Genomic DNA, 16,987 nt, shown 5'->3' with positions numbered 1-16,987 from the left:
ACAGGGGCCAGGACACCAGCCTTCTCCTCAAGCTAGAACACCCTAGTCTCCTGCCCTCTACAGTTCCTCCAGTTGTGTACCCATGGAAGAGGAAAGGGCCATTGACCCTTTGGGTGCCATCACTGGGTTGGTTTAGATCTAAACAAGTCTCCAAGGATTGAAACTGCTTCCCTGCAGGATGTTGTGCCTGGGTACTCTACCTTTTTTCCCAGCAAAGTAGTCCCACTGTTTTTAGGGTCCTAAGAGACTCAAAGCGTAGTCCACGTTGTCTTCAAGCTCTTCTTGTACTTTCTCTGGTGCCACTTAAGGTGACACCTGTGGGATGGCCTTTTTATGCTTTCCTCCTAACCAGTACCCCACCATTCAGACTCCTGGAGCCTTGGGAAGGTTCTAGGTTGTCAGACTGTGGGACTGGATTAAAGGAAACAGATAGTCCCCATACATGTGCCACTGCACAATGGAAGGACAGGCTGGGGCACAGTGGCCCAGCTATGCCATGCAGTTGGATAATGCACATGTTGCTCTGTTGGATTCAGGGTAATTGCCACAGGAAAAACAAACTTCTGGGTTCCTTCATACACAATAGGGCTGTTCGCATAAGCACCTCTGGTGCTGGCTCTGTTTGAGTCCTGGAACAAGTGGGGCTATTTCACCCTTGTCTCCTGTTGCTCATGCAGCTGGCACCTAACCATTGACTAACCTGTTTGTGGGAGGCCTCAGGATTCTTCACAACTGATAATAAATTCAGCTTAAAATGTGAAAACATCCACTGTTATGATCAGTATTGGCCAAACATTCCCTTTGCTCATTCACACACCACTCAGCCCTTTATTGGCGAGTATCGCAAAAGCAGATCTGAAATGCAAACTATAACTGGCGACGGCCGAGGATCCCCCAGCAAAAATGTGCATTCTTACAGCCTCAAGTTATCCCCGACCTTGGGCTAAAATCCCACAATAATTTTGGAAAGATTGGTGAATTGTATATACTATGTGATGTATGATTGAAAGGGCAGCCTGAGATTAGTCATTTGACTCCAGTTCCTTCGACTGATTCACTCGGATCGAAGCTCCAACCTGATGGATATGGTGAAGGGGAAAAAAGACTGAAAGTAAGGAATAGTGAGTATGGGGAAAATAACTTCATCTGCAAGTTGAGGTATAAACCTAATCTAAAGCGCCCATGGAAAGGGGGGGGGGAGTGTTGAGGGGTGAAGTTGCAGGGAGGAGAAGAATAAATACTCTTCTAATTCACTCTTCCTTGTTCACAAACCTCTTGTTAGCCCAGCTGTAGTCAAGTGGTCACTTGAAAGTATGCTTTATGCTTGCTGGCTCACTCATTCGCTCTTTAAAAGGGCAGGGTTGGTGAGGGCACTGTGCACTAATTGATAGTGGAAAGTGTGTGTGCATACATCCTTTCACATAAGAATGTCAATCCTGAGGGGTGGTATGAGACCCCATCTACATCTAACGCATAATTTGGTGAGCGGCTGAGTTCCACACAAGCTGGAAACCTACTTCTCCAGATTTATAAGATTGATGTACATTTTTGGGTGCCTACTTTCTAAGGCTGACGACAATCCACTGGCAATACACCCTTAACACATGACTCAATGGGGGCAGGGGGTGCACCCCAGAGATGCTCTCTAACCCCCCTACCACTCCCTGAAACTCAAGTTGAAGGCCGTTCTCTCCCATCCAGGATGGAATCCACTGCAGGTCCTTTGAGGGAGACGAGAACACATCAGAAGGTCCTGAGGTAAAGGAGCTCGCAGTGCACTCATACTGTGGTGCTCTGTGAGCACGCTTGCACACTCTGGTGCTCCATTACTGCACTAACACTTAATTCTCTGGTGTGGGTGTTTCATGGATGCTGGTGTGTGTATTTGGGTATGCCGTTGGCAAAGGATGGATCATGAAAATGCGCCACGGACTCCTTGGCCAACTTTCTAATGTCCGAATTGGTGGGTAGGGCCACCTGAGAGAAACCCTCCCCAGACATCCGAGCTATTGCGCGAGAACCTGGTGAGTTCTTTGTTAAGGTGATCTCTCGCTCATGACAATAAAGCCTACTTATGAAGTCAGTAGAAAGCGTACAATGTATCTGTTCAAGCCAGAAGGCAAGGATAGTCATAAAACCTAAATACAAGTAACATACATGGTGTTCATTTTCATAAGTGCAGCGATCCAAACAACCTGGAAGAGGTAAAGCTTCAGGGCTCAGCATTTGCACCCATGCTGCTGTGGGGGAGGTTGGGGGGGGGGGGTGTTCCTACTCCTTTGCAGGATGATATCCGGAGCTCAGATATTTTGGTGTGCCATTCATGGAGGGACCTCCATCTTTGCCTTTCCACCCCACAATTGCCTACTCCCTGGTAAGAATGAATTCTTCGCTATTTTGGGGTTTGTAAATAGATAAAAATACATGGACGGTGTCCTGGTGTTCTCACAGATCTTGGGATTTAATCGGAAGGCATTGGAGGACACTAGATAGAGGGTCACCCTCAAACCTGCAAGAATGTGTCATAAATTGGATGTGATCTGCCTTTGCGAGGTGGAACGCACCTCAACAGAGCAGTCTTCTTTGCTAAATGGGTGCTTGTTAAAGGTTCCAAGCATAGGAAGCAGATGCACACAGAACCGACTAGTTTGTGGGCCCCGGTGCTGCAGTATGCACCTATATATCCAGGCCTGTTCTTTTCCAACTCCAGTAGCTTACTTAGCGGGAACATCTGAAGCCCAAGATTACAAAATAGAAAAGATAAATATGTTTAGTTACTCAATCATACCTGCCCACCTGCCAAGGAGAAATATGCCAATGAAACACGCAGGGGTTAGGTGTTGAAGAAAAAATGGTTACACACTGTGCTTTCATTGATGATCCTGCCGTGGGTTGAGGATATAAGGATGTTTGTGGTGCGCTACGTGGTGGTTTCATGGATGTGCATGCTCTGGGGTGTGGTTGTTAGACAGGTGTCTTCTGGTGTGTGGTGGTTTGACAGGTGCCTTCTGCTGTGCTGTGGTTTCTACTCTTCTCGCTTTTATCCCTTAGTCCTAGCGTTACTAGCATGTTCTCTGTTTATTCGGTACCTTTCCACCGGGTGCTTCTATCTTTATGATCTACACACTCTGGTGCCCTACTCCGGTTCCTGGGATTCATGTTGTCATGCATGGTGATACCTTAATACTCTTTGGTATCTGACAGTTAATATGTAATTTGAAAAAGGACTATAAATCTGAGCTCTGAACATTTGGAAACCGATTACCTAATGGTGCCCTCACCACCCTCCCTTCCTCGTCCCCTCTATCTCAACCCTGTTCTTTAACATACCCCTTATGCTGTTCCCCCCTATTCTATTTCCTGGCCCATCCCGGTCCCAATCTCGGTTCCAGGGCACAACTTACCAGAAGACCAACGCAGCCATAGAGATGAAGCACCTCAACCGGGAGCAGTTCTGGGAACAAGCCAAGGTACAGTGACCATACATACCCCGATGTGCATGGGTGAACACGGAGGTGTGTGAGGCAGGCAAATCATGGGGCAGATCCTGAGCTGTGCTAAACATCTCCAACCACCACATGTATTGTTTTGTATTTAAGAATTTGCATACCTTTTTTTACCCCTTTTGAGCTGGCAAAGTCCAGCAATTTTGATCAGTTTCTGGGCACCCAATTGGCAGTGCACTGCTGTAAGGATTTTCGATGTAGTAGCGCCAATATGGTAGACGTTGGTTGAGGTGTGTGCGCTCTGAAGATGTGTTCCCAACATGTTGGGCCGCATGTCACACCTCATAAATGTGGAGTGGTGTGGAGAGTTTGAGAGAGTCGCAGCCACAAATACATACTTACCAGATTGTAAGAATTAAGTCCGCTCCTTGTGCTTATAATGATGGGAAGAGCAAGACCTTTAACGCTGCCTGGAATTCAAGGTAATTTTCAACACTCCTTGTTCAGAGAAGGTACTGAAATCCAGAGGTTGGGTGTGTGGGCCGGGAACGGTAAATCAGACACCTTTGAGTCTTTCTAAATGGATGTTTTATCCATAAAGGGGCAAGCCTTATGTGCAGGGAGTTTGTTTAATGATATGAATGAAGTTTTTGTTGAACGGAAAGTGATCCGGTCTGATGGATTGCTTGGTGTTATATACATTGCTTTAAATGAGAGTTGTCTAGCTACTGGAGGGTGTCTAGCAGTAGGTGGGTGTGATATGCATCCACGGTTGTTGGTTGAGAAGCTGTCTAGAAGCCACTGCACTTTAAATTCTCTGGAACTTCCTCAATATTCCGAGAGGAAATCTTAGACGAAGTACATTTAAGCAGTTGAGGTAGGACAGTTCTAAGGCGAATGTAGTTGGGGCTTTTTGCCACAGCCCCAATATAGGAAAATTCATCCAGGACCTCTCATCATGTGAAAGGGCTGGATATGTGCAAAACATGTGAATCTATGATATGGTCATGCTACAAAGCCACTGCAACAAGTAGTGCTAGATGCCAGAAAAAGACAACTTCACGAGTGGCTCAACAGCCAATGGCCAGAGATGCCGACTAGAGTGAATAAACCGTCACAGTTCCAAGGGCCGCAGAACCCTTGCATTGATTGAATGCACTCAAATCGTACTCTCAAGCAACCTTTACATAGAAATACTCAGTAATGGGATGAGGGCATGTGCTAAGATTGACAGTACAAGACGATTTGCCCTTAAAGGAGAGAGAATTACAAATAAATGTGTTACGGCGATAGTCAGATTTTTTAGCACTGAAAATGTGTCGGCATCATTGAGGAAGAAGGTGCTTCATATCGGAAAAGATATTATTACCACAAGTGCCATATTATTAAACCAGAAAGGCCCGTTGGTTTTTGAGAGTGGCTGAGAATATTTGGCACTAGGCAATTGCTAAGGGGCATCCCACTCGCATCAAACCTGTTTCGGTGATCGAGATCGATCTTACAGACCTATGAGTAGCAAAAGAAACGATAAATACAATGGTGAGCCCAATGGGGTGCCTAGAATAAATATTTCACCAGTAGAGAAGACCAGAAATTGGTTTTGTTCATGACACAAGGAAACAGGTAAAGGCACTGTTGACCAGTTGGAGAAGAGTATTTTCTTCATGCTGTCTTATCATTTACTAATGGGCCCGGTTTTCTGAAAGACCTTATCATTGGCTGACCGTGTTAGAGCTTGCTTGGGGCTCTCATACCAGATTTCTTCACTTCCTGTAAAAGTCTGCTGTGCCTTGCAAGAAGTTGCGGTTACACTTAAAGTTGTTATCTAGGAAATGGGACAGTGACACAGATTGATCAATTTGTTACTCTGTCTTACAGATGGATAATGTACAATTAAAAAAAAATAAGGCAAGTGCTGAAGAAGGACCAAAGCCCATCATAAGGGTGTGCCGAAAAGATATGAAATGCACTTTATGCAAAGATGTATTGCAAATCTTTTTGAAGTTAATACGTATTTCAAGCGTGGTTTCACCATCAGTCCCAATTAAAGACTGACTGGTACACACAGGGCTCACAGGTTCGCCAAATAAACCTACTATTCATGTAAGGTGAGGGAGCTTCTTCAGAAGGTGGTCTGATTAGAGCTACACGCTCTACAAGGCGAGTCCGGGGGCAATCTGGATTCCAATAGAACCTTCCCCTGAATGTCCTCCGGAGAAAGTGATGGTTCAAGCTTTCCCATGTTCTGTACCTTAATTGATTTCATATAATCATGATTGTTGAATTACCCATTTTCTTTGAAGACCCACTTAATGCTACTGCATTTTAAATGTCAGGGGAGCACTAATGTAACAATTCGATAAAACGAGAGCATGCTAAATATTTGTCTTTCTTTGTCAATCAAGCAAGGGTGCAGCCCTTAATGCTAGATTGATAGCACACTGTATGTAATTGTGTTACAGAGAAGCTGATAAACCACAAGAAAATATGCAGCTATAGATCCAACGGTCCTATCCCAGATGTCACTGTGCACTCTCTCACCGACCCTCTCAAATTAATCTCACGTAAAATTTTGAAATGCATAGGGTTCACCTTTACAAACTTTAAAACATTTTGACAATGATGAAAATATTAGGACCAACGCATTTTAGGCTTATGGACAGCTTTTGGACCTGTAACAGATGTGAAGGTGAAAATCTATTGTTGCTTGTAAGTAACTTGTTTGGATCTAGTGTCTGCTGGTAGTGGGTGGAGGAGGTAAGTAGGTGGATAGTAGTCATGCGTAGAGGTATTACTTATGGGGTTGAGGGCCACTTACGTTGTTGAGGGATGGTCTTGTAGCTGAATCTAGTGTCTTGAAGGGAGTCTCTTGTGGACCGCCGTCTCTTGGTTGAAGAAGAGTTTTGGGCCTGGGTGTTTTTGTTTGCGTGGATGCTGGTGTTTGAGAGAGTGCATTCTGATTGACTTTTTATGGTTCTAGTTGGTCTAGTGAGTAGGGTTCTGTCAGATCATCATAGGACACTGTCGCAGGGAGAGCTATATTCTGCTTGTTGCTGATGCTTTGATTCTGGTCTTTGCAGAAGGAGGAAGAGCTCCGGAAAGAGGAGGAGAGGCGGAAAGCTCTAGAAGACAGACTGCGCTTCGAACAGGAGCGGATGGAGCTGGAAAAGAAGGAACAGGAGGAGCGAGAGAGAAGATATCAGGAGCGGGAGCAGCAGATTGAAGAACACAGGTATTTGGTGCAGAGGTGCTGAAGGGTCAGGCGACAAACGAGCACCAAATGACTAAGGGAAGTCCACACCCTAAGGGAAGTCCACACACTGAGGCAACAAGACGCAGGGAGGCACTAACTTCAGGGATCTGTATAGATTAGGTCCAGAGGTGACATCCGGTGAGCAAGACATTGACACAACAAGGAGCGCTTTGAGTGGGGCAGTAAAGGATCACGTGATGTGCCTTCGCGGGTCAGACAGGGCTTTTATTCCACTGGGCATTTCCCTGGTGGGCTGGAGCCACTGGTGGGCCAGTTTTTGTGGCAGGGGCACTCCTAGTGTCTCTGTCTCTTTTCCCAGCTTTCTGCGGTTAATTGCAGCAGGCATGAGGAGGATTCAAGATGGTGCGAAAGAGTGGAAGGGCAATATAGAGAAAGCAATCCGAGAGGACAAAGTGAAAGCAGATAAGGAGAGAGAGAGTGGATGGATGAAAAAAGATTACGATAGGAGAGGAAGGGAGAGGGGCTGGTTTGAGCATTTCCGCCAGGGCTGCTTTCGTTCTCCAGGCCAGTCCAGCCTTGGTGTCTGCCTACTCGAGAACCCCTCTGTAAGCCACGTATGTGGGCTGAATCAGTAACTGGTCCTCAAACTTGGCTTTAAAAGCATTCTTATTCTGTATATTTAACAAGCTCCAGATTGAACTCATAAGAATTAGAAAGGCCTCTCAGAGTTTAATGATACACAGTCAACACCTGGGGCTGCGGCCCTCTCACGCATACCATTGTAGATCTATATACAAAGTACTGAATCACAAAGGGAAAACACTGACCTTCCAACCACAGTCTAGACAATGACCGGCATTAACCACAAGAGACTGATCAGTTACCATATAAGGTTTTATGCTGAGCTTCTCTGGACTATGTATAAGTACAGATGGAAAAGTTGACTAGACAGACCAGACTATCGAGAAAAGATCAAACACGTTTACTGGGCTAAAGAGTCGCCAGAAGTGATATAGAGAGGCCTCGCAGTTCAGAGTGCCCCCCCCACTGCCCCCTGTGTAAGCCATTACATAAGCTCTCTGCGGTGATCTTGTTGGTGAGCTCAGATCTCCACATGATAACTCACTTAGAACTCCACAGCGACCAGATGGCGGCGAGTGTCAGGAGTCTCCTCCAATCAGCGTCCATCCCTTCTGCAATTATGTAGTGGCTGCACTGCAGTTTCCCGTGTCCGCCTCCTGGCTCCCTCCCAGGATGAGGAACATGGGAATGGATAGCAAGGGAAGGGTGTGTTCATATTTTTCACATTTTTCACTCTGGGAACACACCTTACTGGGACTGATTTGAGCTGGCGTGCCTTTACTAGCTGGCTAGAGCCCCAGCGCAGCTTGAGGGACTAGAAGAATTATGAGGGAAGAGGAAAAGAATTATAATTGGCAGAATTGCAAGGTCGAATGGAAGTGATAGGGAATGCAAAAAAAGTGTGGTATTAGCAAACTGGCCCTGAATGTGGATGTGAAACCCAATGTAAATCTATATAAAAATTCCTGGAAGCTTTTTTGTTTTCCCATTTAATTTATTTAAAACAATAAATACCTAAGTAGTTCAGCCCGCAGTTCCATGCAGTATGATGCGAAATGTAAGTTCATTAAATAGCAAGTTACACATATAAAGTAAAAAAAGTAAAAAAAAAAAAAAAATAGATCACAAATGACCACATAAAAGGAGTACTGTTAAAGACTCAAGGTCTTGCCTTGGTAAGCTGGTGTAATTCGTTTTTATGTTTTTTTATTGCATACAAATGTCAAAAAATGAAGTGTTGCCACCTAAACATAGAAATAGAATTTAGAAATGTAAACGACATTCACTGATGTCACTGGCTGTTTTACCCGTGTTGTTTTTAAAACAACAAGACTTTCAGTTGTCCTTGTTATTTTATTATTATTATTATTTGTGAGCGAAACACAATATATAAAAACATAACCAAGCACTCAAGTCACAGGCAACTACAATGTTACCTACACACTTTATAACAGCATCTTTTAAAAGGAGATAGAAAACAAATTACAGTCTAACTGGGCACTCGAAGTGTACTCATAGAAAATAGCGTTTTTTACAGTTAAGATAATAACATTTAATAAAAAAGGAAAATTTTGAGCCTGCTTTCTCCATGAAGTGAAAGGAACTATTTTTCTACAGATGTGAAAAATGTGCACTGACTTTGGCCAATCACACAACAATGACCGAGGCAATGGGTAAAGTGATAGTATCCATTGCACCAACGATGTTGAATAAATTACCCCAGATTGGGGAATAAAACACTGAACTTAGACTACGAGTCCAATTCAGTTATTTTTTCGCCTACCCAGTGTGTCTAGGCCCAGAATGACCAGGTTTAGAGTTTATGGAGCCAATAATTTTAGGCGTGGGACACCAGGAAAGTCGTAGTAGCCTAAAGAGGCATCCCGGCATATCTCTCCAATGAACTTGTAATGAGGATTTAGACTAAAGCGAAAGACCACAGTTGAGGCGAGCCCGAATTATAAGCACAGGCGACCCTATCCAGCATTATCACAGTCTGCACTGTCCACGTCCTGTTTTGCCCCTTACACGTTGCTCCATTCCACGACCCTACTTCCAGCACCTATGGGCATAGGGGCTACTAGTTGGGAGTTATATTTACAGCTAGACCCATTCAGAAAGAAACTCAATAGTGTTGGGAGGAGGCCTGCCAACACAGACTCTGACCACTACTAGAAGGAGGTTGCGCTGACAGGACCCGCCTGGGCGAAGCTCACAAAGCTAGGATTGCAGTTGTGCCGATGAGCACAGGAACACTCTGAATTATATTGTTGCTGTCTCCTAGTGTGAATCCTCCCTCGGTGCCCTGAATCTTTCTTTATTATTTTTTGCAGACGGAAGCAGCTAACACTTGAGGAGGAGGAGGCCAGGCAGAGGTTAAAGGATCAGTCTGTCTTTGTAAGTAAATGCCTGGCGAGCTTGGGTTGGGGAAGCAAAGTTTGCCAAGTGTGTATATCAGGCTAAAGATGGGCATGTGTGTTTTTTTTTTCCTCCTGTGTTTGGCATCCTTCTTGCAGGACTTATAACTTTGTTTGTAAGACTGTAAGAAGCCGGAGGAGTTGGCAGCAGAAACAGTGGTGGCATCGGGGAGAGGGCGGAGATTTGAGGCAGAGATGTAACGCAGGGCGGTAGGAGTTTGGAAAATGAGGCTACCTTGCGTTGTTAGGATTTAGGGCCAGATGTAGGTAGGCTTTTACCGGGTGGTAACGGCCGAATTCGGCCGTTACCACCCGGTAAAAGCAATTTGACATGTAGGTCCCTGTAATTTACAGACTCGGTAAATTTACCGATAGGTAAATTTACTGAGTATGTAAAATACCGAGTCGGTAACATTACGGATTCTGGTAAATTGGTATGTAGGTGGGACTCTTCTGAGTCCCACAAGCAGTACAAAATCGGTATTTTACCATCAAATAATACTTGATGGTAAAATACCGATTCTGGTGTGCATGCACATGTGTGCATGCACACCTATGCCATATGACAGGCAGACCTGCCCTTAGGGCAGGTATGCCTGCCACATGGCACCCGAGCCTCTTTTGGGGGTGCCAGAGGGTGTCAAAGTGACACCCCCTGCACCCTTGTGACAGTCGGTATTTACCGATGCGGTAAATACCGACCGGTAAATGCCCAATCAATCCTATGGGCTTCAAAGCCCATAGGAATGCATGGGCATTAACTGGTCGGTATTTACCGCATCGGAAATTACCGACTGTTTCCGATTCGGTAATTGCACATCTGCAATTACCTACATCTCGGTATTTTTATTTTCCGACCTCTGAAATACCGAGTCGGGATGACTCGGTATTTAAGAGGTCGGAAAATAAAATTTACCTACATCTGGCCCTAGTGTGCTCACAATAATGCCAGTAAAACTCTTGCTACATCTCCAGGTAAGTGTATTCGTAAGTGACCACACTAGCCCCAGACTCTGCTGGGGAAGGGAACTAGAGGCAAACAGGGTGTTAGGAGCCTGCCAGCCTCCAACATAAACCGTTATACACAAATGAGACCGCTCCCACTGAAATGACCTAAATGGTGTTATGTGTATGTGAGTGTAGGCATCTCACAAAAAGTTTAGGACTGGCCTCACACACCACCTGGTGTCATGCTTCATCATCGGCCGTCCTCGCCCTCTAAAAACTTGGTTTGATAGAGGGCGGGCATACACCTGATGACAGGGATGCACTTCTAAACTAAGTGGGGGCCCAAAGTGAGTGAGTGAAAGTAAAAACCATTACAGTGGCCTCACTGAATTTTAATGGACTAGGTAACTGTATGGTATCTAAAAACAAGTGAACGGTGGAATGGGGAAAGTTATTAACCCCTCGCCGTGTAGAATTGGGTCGAAGCATGACACCAGGTGGTGGGTGAGGCCAGTCCTAAACTTTTGTGAGATGCCTACACTCACATACACATAACACCCCTGAGCACCATTTAGGTCATTTTAGTGGGAGCGGTCTCATTTGTGTATAAAAAGTGTATTCGGAAACCTACCTCCCACGCCAATGCCCCAGAGTCTGTGAGGTTTCATTATCTCCCACTGACATCTCCTCTGCCCACATCGGAGTGTCAATGTTCAAGATCATAGTTTGTTCCTTAATGTGGGTTGGGAATTCCCTGTACATTTCACACTCTCTTGATGTCAGTTACTTGAATCAGATTAATGGCTAATAAAAATAGCACCAGGAATGAGGAGAAGCATGAAATACAATCATGGCTTTTTGGAGGGGACTTGAAATGATTGGCGCCTCCTAATAACAATTCCCAATGAGATGTTCAGAAGGCTTGTGACTGCAATTACAGTTGCAAACCATTGACAAATTACTGACACCTCCAAGTAGGTGATAACTCATTCACAAAGGAGAAGCTGTCCCACTAGGACAGCTTCCTCCTAGGGACTTGTGTCTGGAGGTCAAGGACAGGCAGGCAATGGTCCAGTGACAAGTGCCTGCACCCCCAAATGTCTTCTCAAATAGGAAACATTTTCTTAAACCAACACTGGTTCTTTTTAAGAATAAGAAGAATGCCTCCCATTGAGAATGCAAATGCAGAGATGGTGGTCTGCTGTTCTTGCAGGCCACCATCTGGATTTCTGTAGCCAATGAAAGGGAGTTGCAAATAGTGACCTGCCTTATTAATCTTCATTAAAAAAGGTCACTCTTTAACCTTCTGCTACTGGACATTTTGCTACATGACCTATTAGTACACCGGTCTCATAAACAAATTACAGACTGGTCGTAAAATGTCAGTGCACAAGGAGCACCCACTGTTTCTGGCCTGTCTGTTAGTACATCGGTCCTGTGGTCTTGGAACTTGATTTGAACCACACCATATCACCACCATTGTCCAGTGGTGCTTGAATGAACTGCAGAGTGGGGTGATGACCTTTGGTGACACCACTCAAAAAGCATACAAGTTAGCAAATGCCTTTTTAGTGAGCATCTGAATGTAATGAGGAACCAAAGCCTTTTCCGATGGCTTACATAGACTTATTATGGAAAGCGTGGCGAAATAGTTCATATCATAAAATATATTTCCATATACATTTTTGTCAAATGTTATAGAGATAGTACTGAATGGAAGCTATCCCAATGCATAATATCCAATGCCCAAAAAGTTATAGGATCTTCAAAGATACAAATATGCCCACAATGCACAGCTGTGCCGTGTTGAAGCTCTAGGTACCAAATAGAACAATATTTACTACTAGAATCTGTGCAGATCAGAATCATTGAACAGCAGAAATATTGTCTGTCTGTGACGCAAGGTATGGATGTAAATTCACCAAATTACCAAGGACACTGAAAGTGACTTCAGATGGTCTCCACAAGTTTAATCACTTATTCCTTCCATTGCCTCTTAAGATCCTCCTGTTTGTGTTACTACACAAAGTAAGGATTATGTTACTTACCCTGTAAGCATCTGTTCTTGGTATGTAGATTTACATGCTTTGCATACTCCCGCCATCTAGTGTTGGGTCCGGATGTTTGCAAGTTGTTTTTCTTCGAAGAAGTCTTTGCAATCATGAGGTAAGGTGACTTCTCCTTTCGGTGATAGTGCGCATGGGCATCAGCTCCATTCTTAAATTGTTTTCCCACAAGATGGTGAGAATGAAGTAAGTCAGTGCAGTATAGAGATGTCCATACGTGTATAATGTGAATAATAAGAACTTCAACAGACATAGGTGTCAGAGGAGGAGGGAGGGCACATGTGCATCTACAGCTCTACATGCCAAGAACAGATGCTTACAGAGTAAGTAACAATATCCGTTCCAGGCATGTGTGCTGTAGATACACATGCTTTGCATAGACCGTATAGCAGTGCACTCCGAAAGCAGTGGCTAACCAGTTGGTGTTGCAGTTGTTTGAAAGAGTGTTTTTAGCACTGCCTGTCTGGCATTAGCTGTTGACGTGCTAACACATCTACACATCGTTTTGTAAATGTGTTTGGTGTAGGCCATGTAGCTGCCTTACATATGTCAGCTATGGGAGGTTACCTAAAAAGGCCATAGATGCTCCTATTTTGTGAGTAGAGTGTGCTTTAAGAGGTACTGTTAAAGTTCTTTTAGCTTGAATATAGCAAGTTTCAATACATTTGACAATCCATTCCGAATAGCATGTTTCAATACATTCGACAATCCCTTTCAAAATGCACGATTTTTTAGATGAGCTTCTCTCTATGAGGTGGAGCAAAAGCAACAAAAAGTTGTTTTGTTTTGTGAAAATCTTTTTTCCTATCAATGTAGTACAATAATGCTCTTTTGACATCAAGTGTGTGTAGAGCTCTCTCTGCTATGGAATCAGGTGGAGGAAAGAATACAGATAACTCAACCGATTGGTTGATGTGAAACACAAAGACAACTGTGGAAGAAATTTTGGATTTGTAAGAAGAATATTCCTATCTTTATGCAGTTGAAAGAATGGTTCTTCTAAGGTAATGCCTGTAACTCACTAACACGTCTAAGTGAAGAAATAGCTATTAAGAAGGCAACTTTCCATGAAAGAAATTGTAGTGAACAATTGTGTAAGGGTTCAAACGGTGGACTCATAAGTCTTGGAAGAACAATGTTAATGTTCCAGACAGGTGCAGGTGGTACTCTGGGTAGTAATATTCTTTTAAGACCTTCCATAAAAGCTTTGATCACAGGTACTTTAAATAAAGATAAATGTTGCCTGTTCTGTACCTCGCATCAACAAAACCACCATGGGAGGTAGATCCTTCTCCTACCTGGCAGCTAAAACCTGGAACTCACTTCCCACTTACCTTCGCCTTACCCAGAACCACCTAGCATTCAGAAAGCAACTTAAAACGTGGATATTCGACAAGTAATTCCCCACCCCCCCTCAAGCGCCTTGAGACCCTCTGGGTATGTAGTGCGCTATACAAATTCTCTGACTTGACTTGACTTGACTTCTGAAGATATGCAGATACAACTGCAAGGTGTAGTCGAATAGATGTGTAGGCTTAACCTGCGCGTAACAATAAATAATGTTTTGTATAGATTCATATAGCGGATCAATTGAAATATTATTACAATATATGACAGATCTTTTCCACTTTCCTGCCTTACATGCTCTAGTGGTAGGTCTTCTTGCTTCTTTAAGAATTGTCATATAGTCTGGTGGTAGGGTTAGTAACCAAACTCTATGACTTTAGGAGCCAAATTGCTAGGTTGAGGTCTTTGGGATTTGGATGTCTGATTTCTCATCTCGGTTCTGTGTGAGAAAATTTGATGTTATGTGAAGCTTCTGATGTAGAACCACTGACCGTTCCAACAGAGTGGTGAACCATGGTTGACAAGCCTATGTGGGAGCTACGAGAATTCATATGAGAGATGTCTGCCTAAGTTCCGAACTAGAAATAGAAGGAGAGGGAGAGGCAGAACAGCATAAGCAAATATCCCATACTAATTCATCCATAGGACATTGCCTTTGGATGGAGGGTGTGGAACCTGGAGGCGAAGTCTAGACATTTTGAATTCTGTGATGTCTATTTGTGTAAATCCCCATTTTTGAAAGTACGGAAGGAGAACTGGAGGGTGAAGTTCCCATTCGTGTATTTGTTGTTTCTTTCTGTTGAAGAGATCGGCAACAATGTTGTCTGTTCCTGGAAGCAGCTCTGTTAGTAGATTAGTTTTGTGATGTATTATCCAAGGCATCTTATGCTACAGGCCTCCGGGTCCTAGACCCTCTTTCTCCCAGGACCTAATGAATCTTTTTGAACCATTCCTTGATAGACCTAATTTTACCTTGCTGGGCGATTTTAATTTTCATTTAGAAAATGATGCTTCCAGAGACACTACTTCCCTGGTGGACTCCCTAGCTGCCTGCGGCCTGTCACAGCTTGTGGTCGGTCCCACCCACCTGGCCGGCCATACACTTGATGGTTTTTTCAGCAATTACATCAGGCTCCAAACCGGAACTCCCATCCCTCTGTCCTGGTCTGACCATCTGGCAGTACCTTTTGAGTTGAACATTCCTCATTCTTCTTCGTTCCTCTCTGACTCTAAGAAAGGGGAAACTAGACGCAATTTTAAACAGATTACCAATGAAACCTTGGCCCCATTCCTAACTGGACTGATATGCCGTCCCGATAGCAACGTGGATTTAGCTGCTACTGCCCTGACTAATTCCATTTCTAGAGCTGTTGATACCCTAGCCCCTGCCAAACAACACTACTGTGCCCGCAAGAGTCCCTCTATGCCCTGGTTCAATGACCGCCTTAGAACACTGAGAAGGGAATGCAGGAAACATGAAAGGAAATGGTCTGCCCATCCAGACTCTGCCGGAAAGAACCAACACAAACTGCTCCTTAAGGCTTATAAGACGGCAATAATTGAGGAGAAAAAAGCCTATTATAATAATCTCACGGTATCTTTAAAATCTTCGAGAGATCTTTTTAGGATCATCAGTTTGCTTTCTGCCCCTAAAAACATAGATCCCATTGTAGAATCTCAGGAGTTTTGCGACAATATTGCATCCTTTTTTCATACTAAAATCACTGACATCTACTCTTCTCTCGAACTTCTCAACTCTGAACTGGATATCAGTTCACCTTTGTCCATCTGCCATAAGCCCGTCACCCCGGCGGCGATTCCAGCATTCAGTCTTCTGGCTTTCCCTCCTCTCACCTATGAGGGCTTAACTCAGCTACTAGATAACATCAAGTCAGGCTCTCCTCTCGATCCATGTCCTCTAAAAACTCTAAAATCATGTATGGAGGTGATTATTCTCCCCTCCTTGAAGTGATGAACCAGGCCATTACCGAGGGAATCTTTCCCTCCGTATGGAAATCGGCGGTAGTTAAACCGCTTTTGAAAAAGGCCTCCTTGGATCCGGGAGTATTAAAAAATGTCCGCCCTATCTCCCTACTACCGGCCCCCGCAAAGATACTGGAGGCTCATTTAAATCGCCATCTTACCGCCTTTATGGAACACTCCAATCTGCTAGATATCTCTCAACACGGATTTCGTAGTGCCCATAGCACAGAATCCGCCCTCACTGTCGTGGCCAATAAGATTCGGTCGGAAGTTGACAGAGGCCATACTACTCTTTTGGTCCTCCTCGACCTCACGGCGGCCTTTGATACGCTGTCTCCAGCGGTCTTGGTCGCCAGGCTGGGGGAGTAAGGGGTTGGTGGCCCGGCACTTAGTCTCCTGTCTTCCTTCCTTCATGAAAGGGAGCAACAAGTAAAGCTGGGTGATTTTCTGTCAGCCTCTAGGCCTCTGCAATGTGGGGTCCCACAGGGGTCTGCCTTGAGCCCCCTGTTGTTCAACATTTATGTGACCCCCTTGGCCTCAGTTGTAAGATCTTTTGGCTTTGAGGTGTTGTCATACGCTGACGACACCCAAAGTCTGGTCTCCCTTTCCCAGTCAGTGGCTGAGTCTGCCTCCAAGTTTAGATCATGTATGGAAGCAATCTCCCAGTGGATGATTCGAAACCTCCTCAAACTAAACGGAGACAAAACGGAAGTGCTGATCTTTGGGGGGAGACAGGACCTCTGGTCTAATGAATGGTGGCCGCCGTCCCTTGGAGACTGTCCGGTCCCTTCCCATTCGGCCAGAAATCTGGGGGTCTTGTTTGATACCACTCTCTCCTTTGACCTTCAAGTCAATATGACTGTATCTACCTGCTGCGGTATCATCAGGACCCTCCGAAAAATTGCACCTTACCTCTCCCTGGCGGCCCGGAAACAAGCAACAGTGGCTCTGGTCTCTTCGAGACTAGACTACTGTAATGCTTTA

General features: G+C 44.6%; 1 protein-coding gene across 5 annotated transcripts in view; it reads left to right on the top strand.

The window, feature by feature from the left end:
- Positions 1-16,987, top strand: part of DBN1 (drebrin 1) — a 258,527-nt gene that overhangs the window by 166,630 nt on the left and 74,910 nt on the right. For 2 of the 5 annotated variants that reach the window (XM_078652758.1, XM_078652763.1), the window contains exons 6-9: positions 1,702-1,758; positions 3,393-3,470; positions 6,527-6,678; positions 9,576-9,639. In XM_078652758.1, the coding sequence (XP_078508884.1) occupies positions 1,702-1,758; positions 3,393-3,470; positions 6,527-6,678; positions 9,576-9,639 (351 nt within the window). The remainder of the gene's footprint in view (positions 1-1,701; positions 1,759-3,392; positions 3,471-6,526; positions 6,679-9,575; positions 9,640-16,987) is intronic. The other 3 variants (XM_078652759.1, XM_078652761.1, XM_078652760.1) reach the window with 3 other exon arrangements.

The sequence above is a fragment of the Lissotriton helveticus genome, chromosome 7, assembly GCF_964261635.1.
Source record: "Lissotriton helveticus chromosome 7, aLisHel1.1, whole genome shotgun sequence".
In the NCBI taxonomy this organism is placed as follows: domain Eukaryota; kingdom Metazoa; phylum Chordata; class Amphibia; order Caudata; family Salamandridae; genus Lissotriton; species Lissotriton helveticus.
Note: the sequence above shows the minus strand (reverse complement) of the source record. Positions and strands in the feature narration are given on the sequence as shown.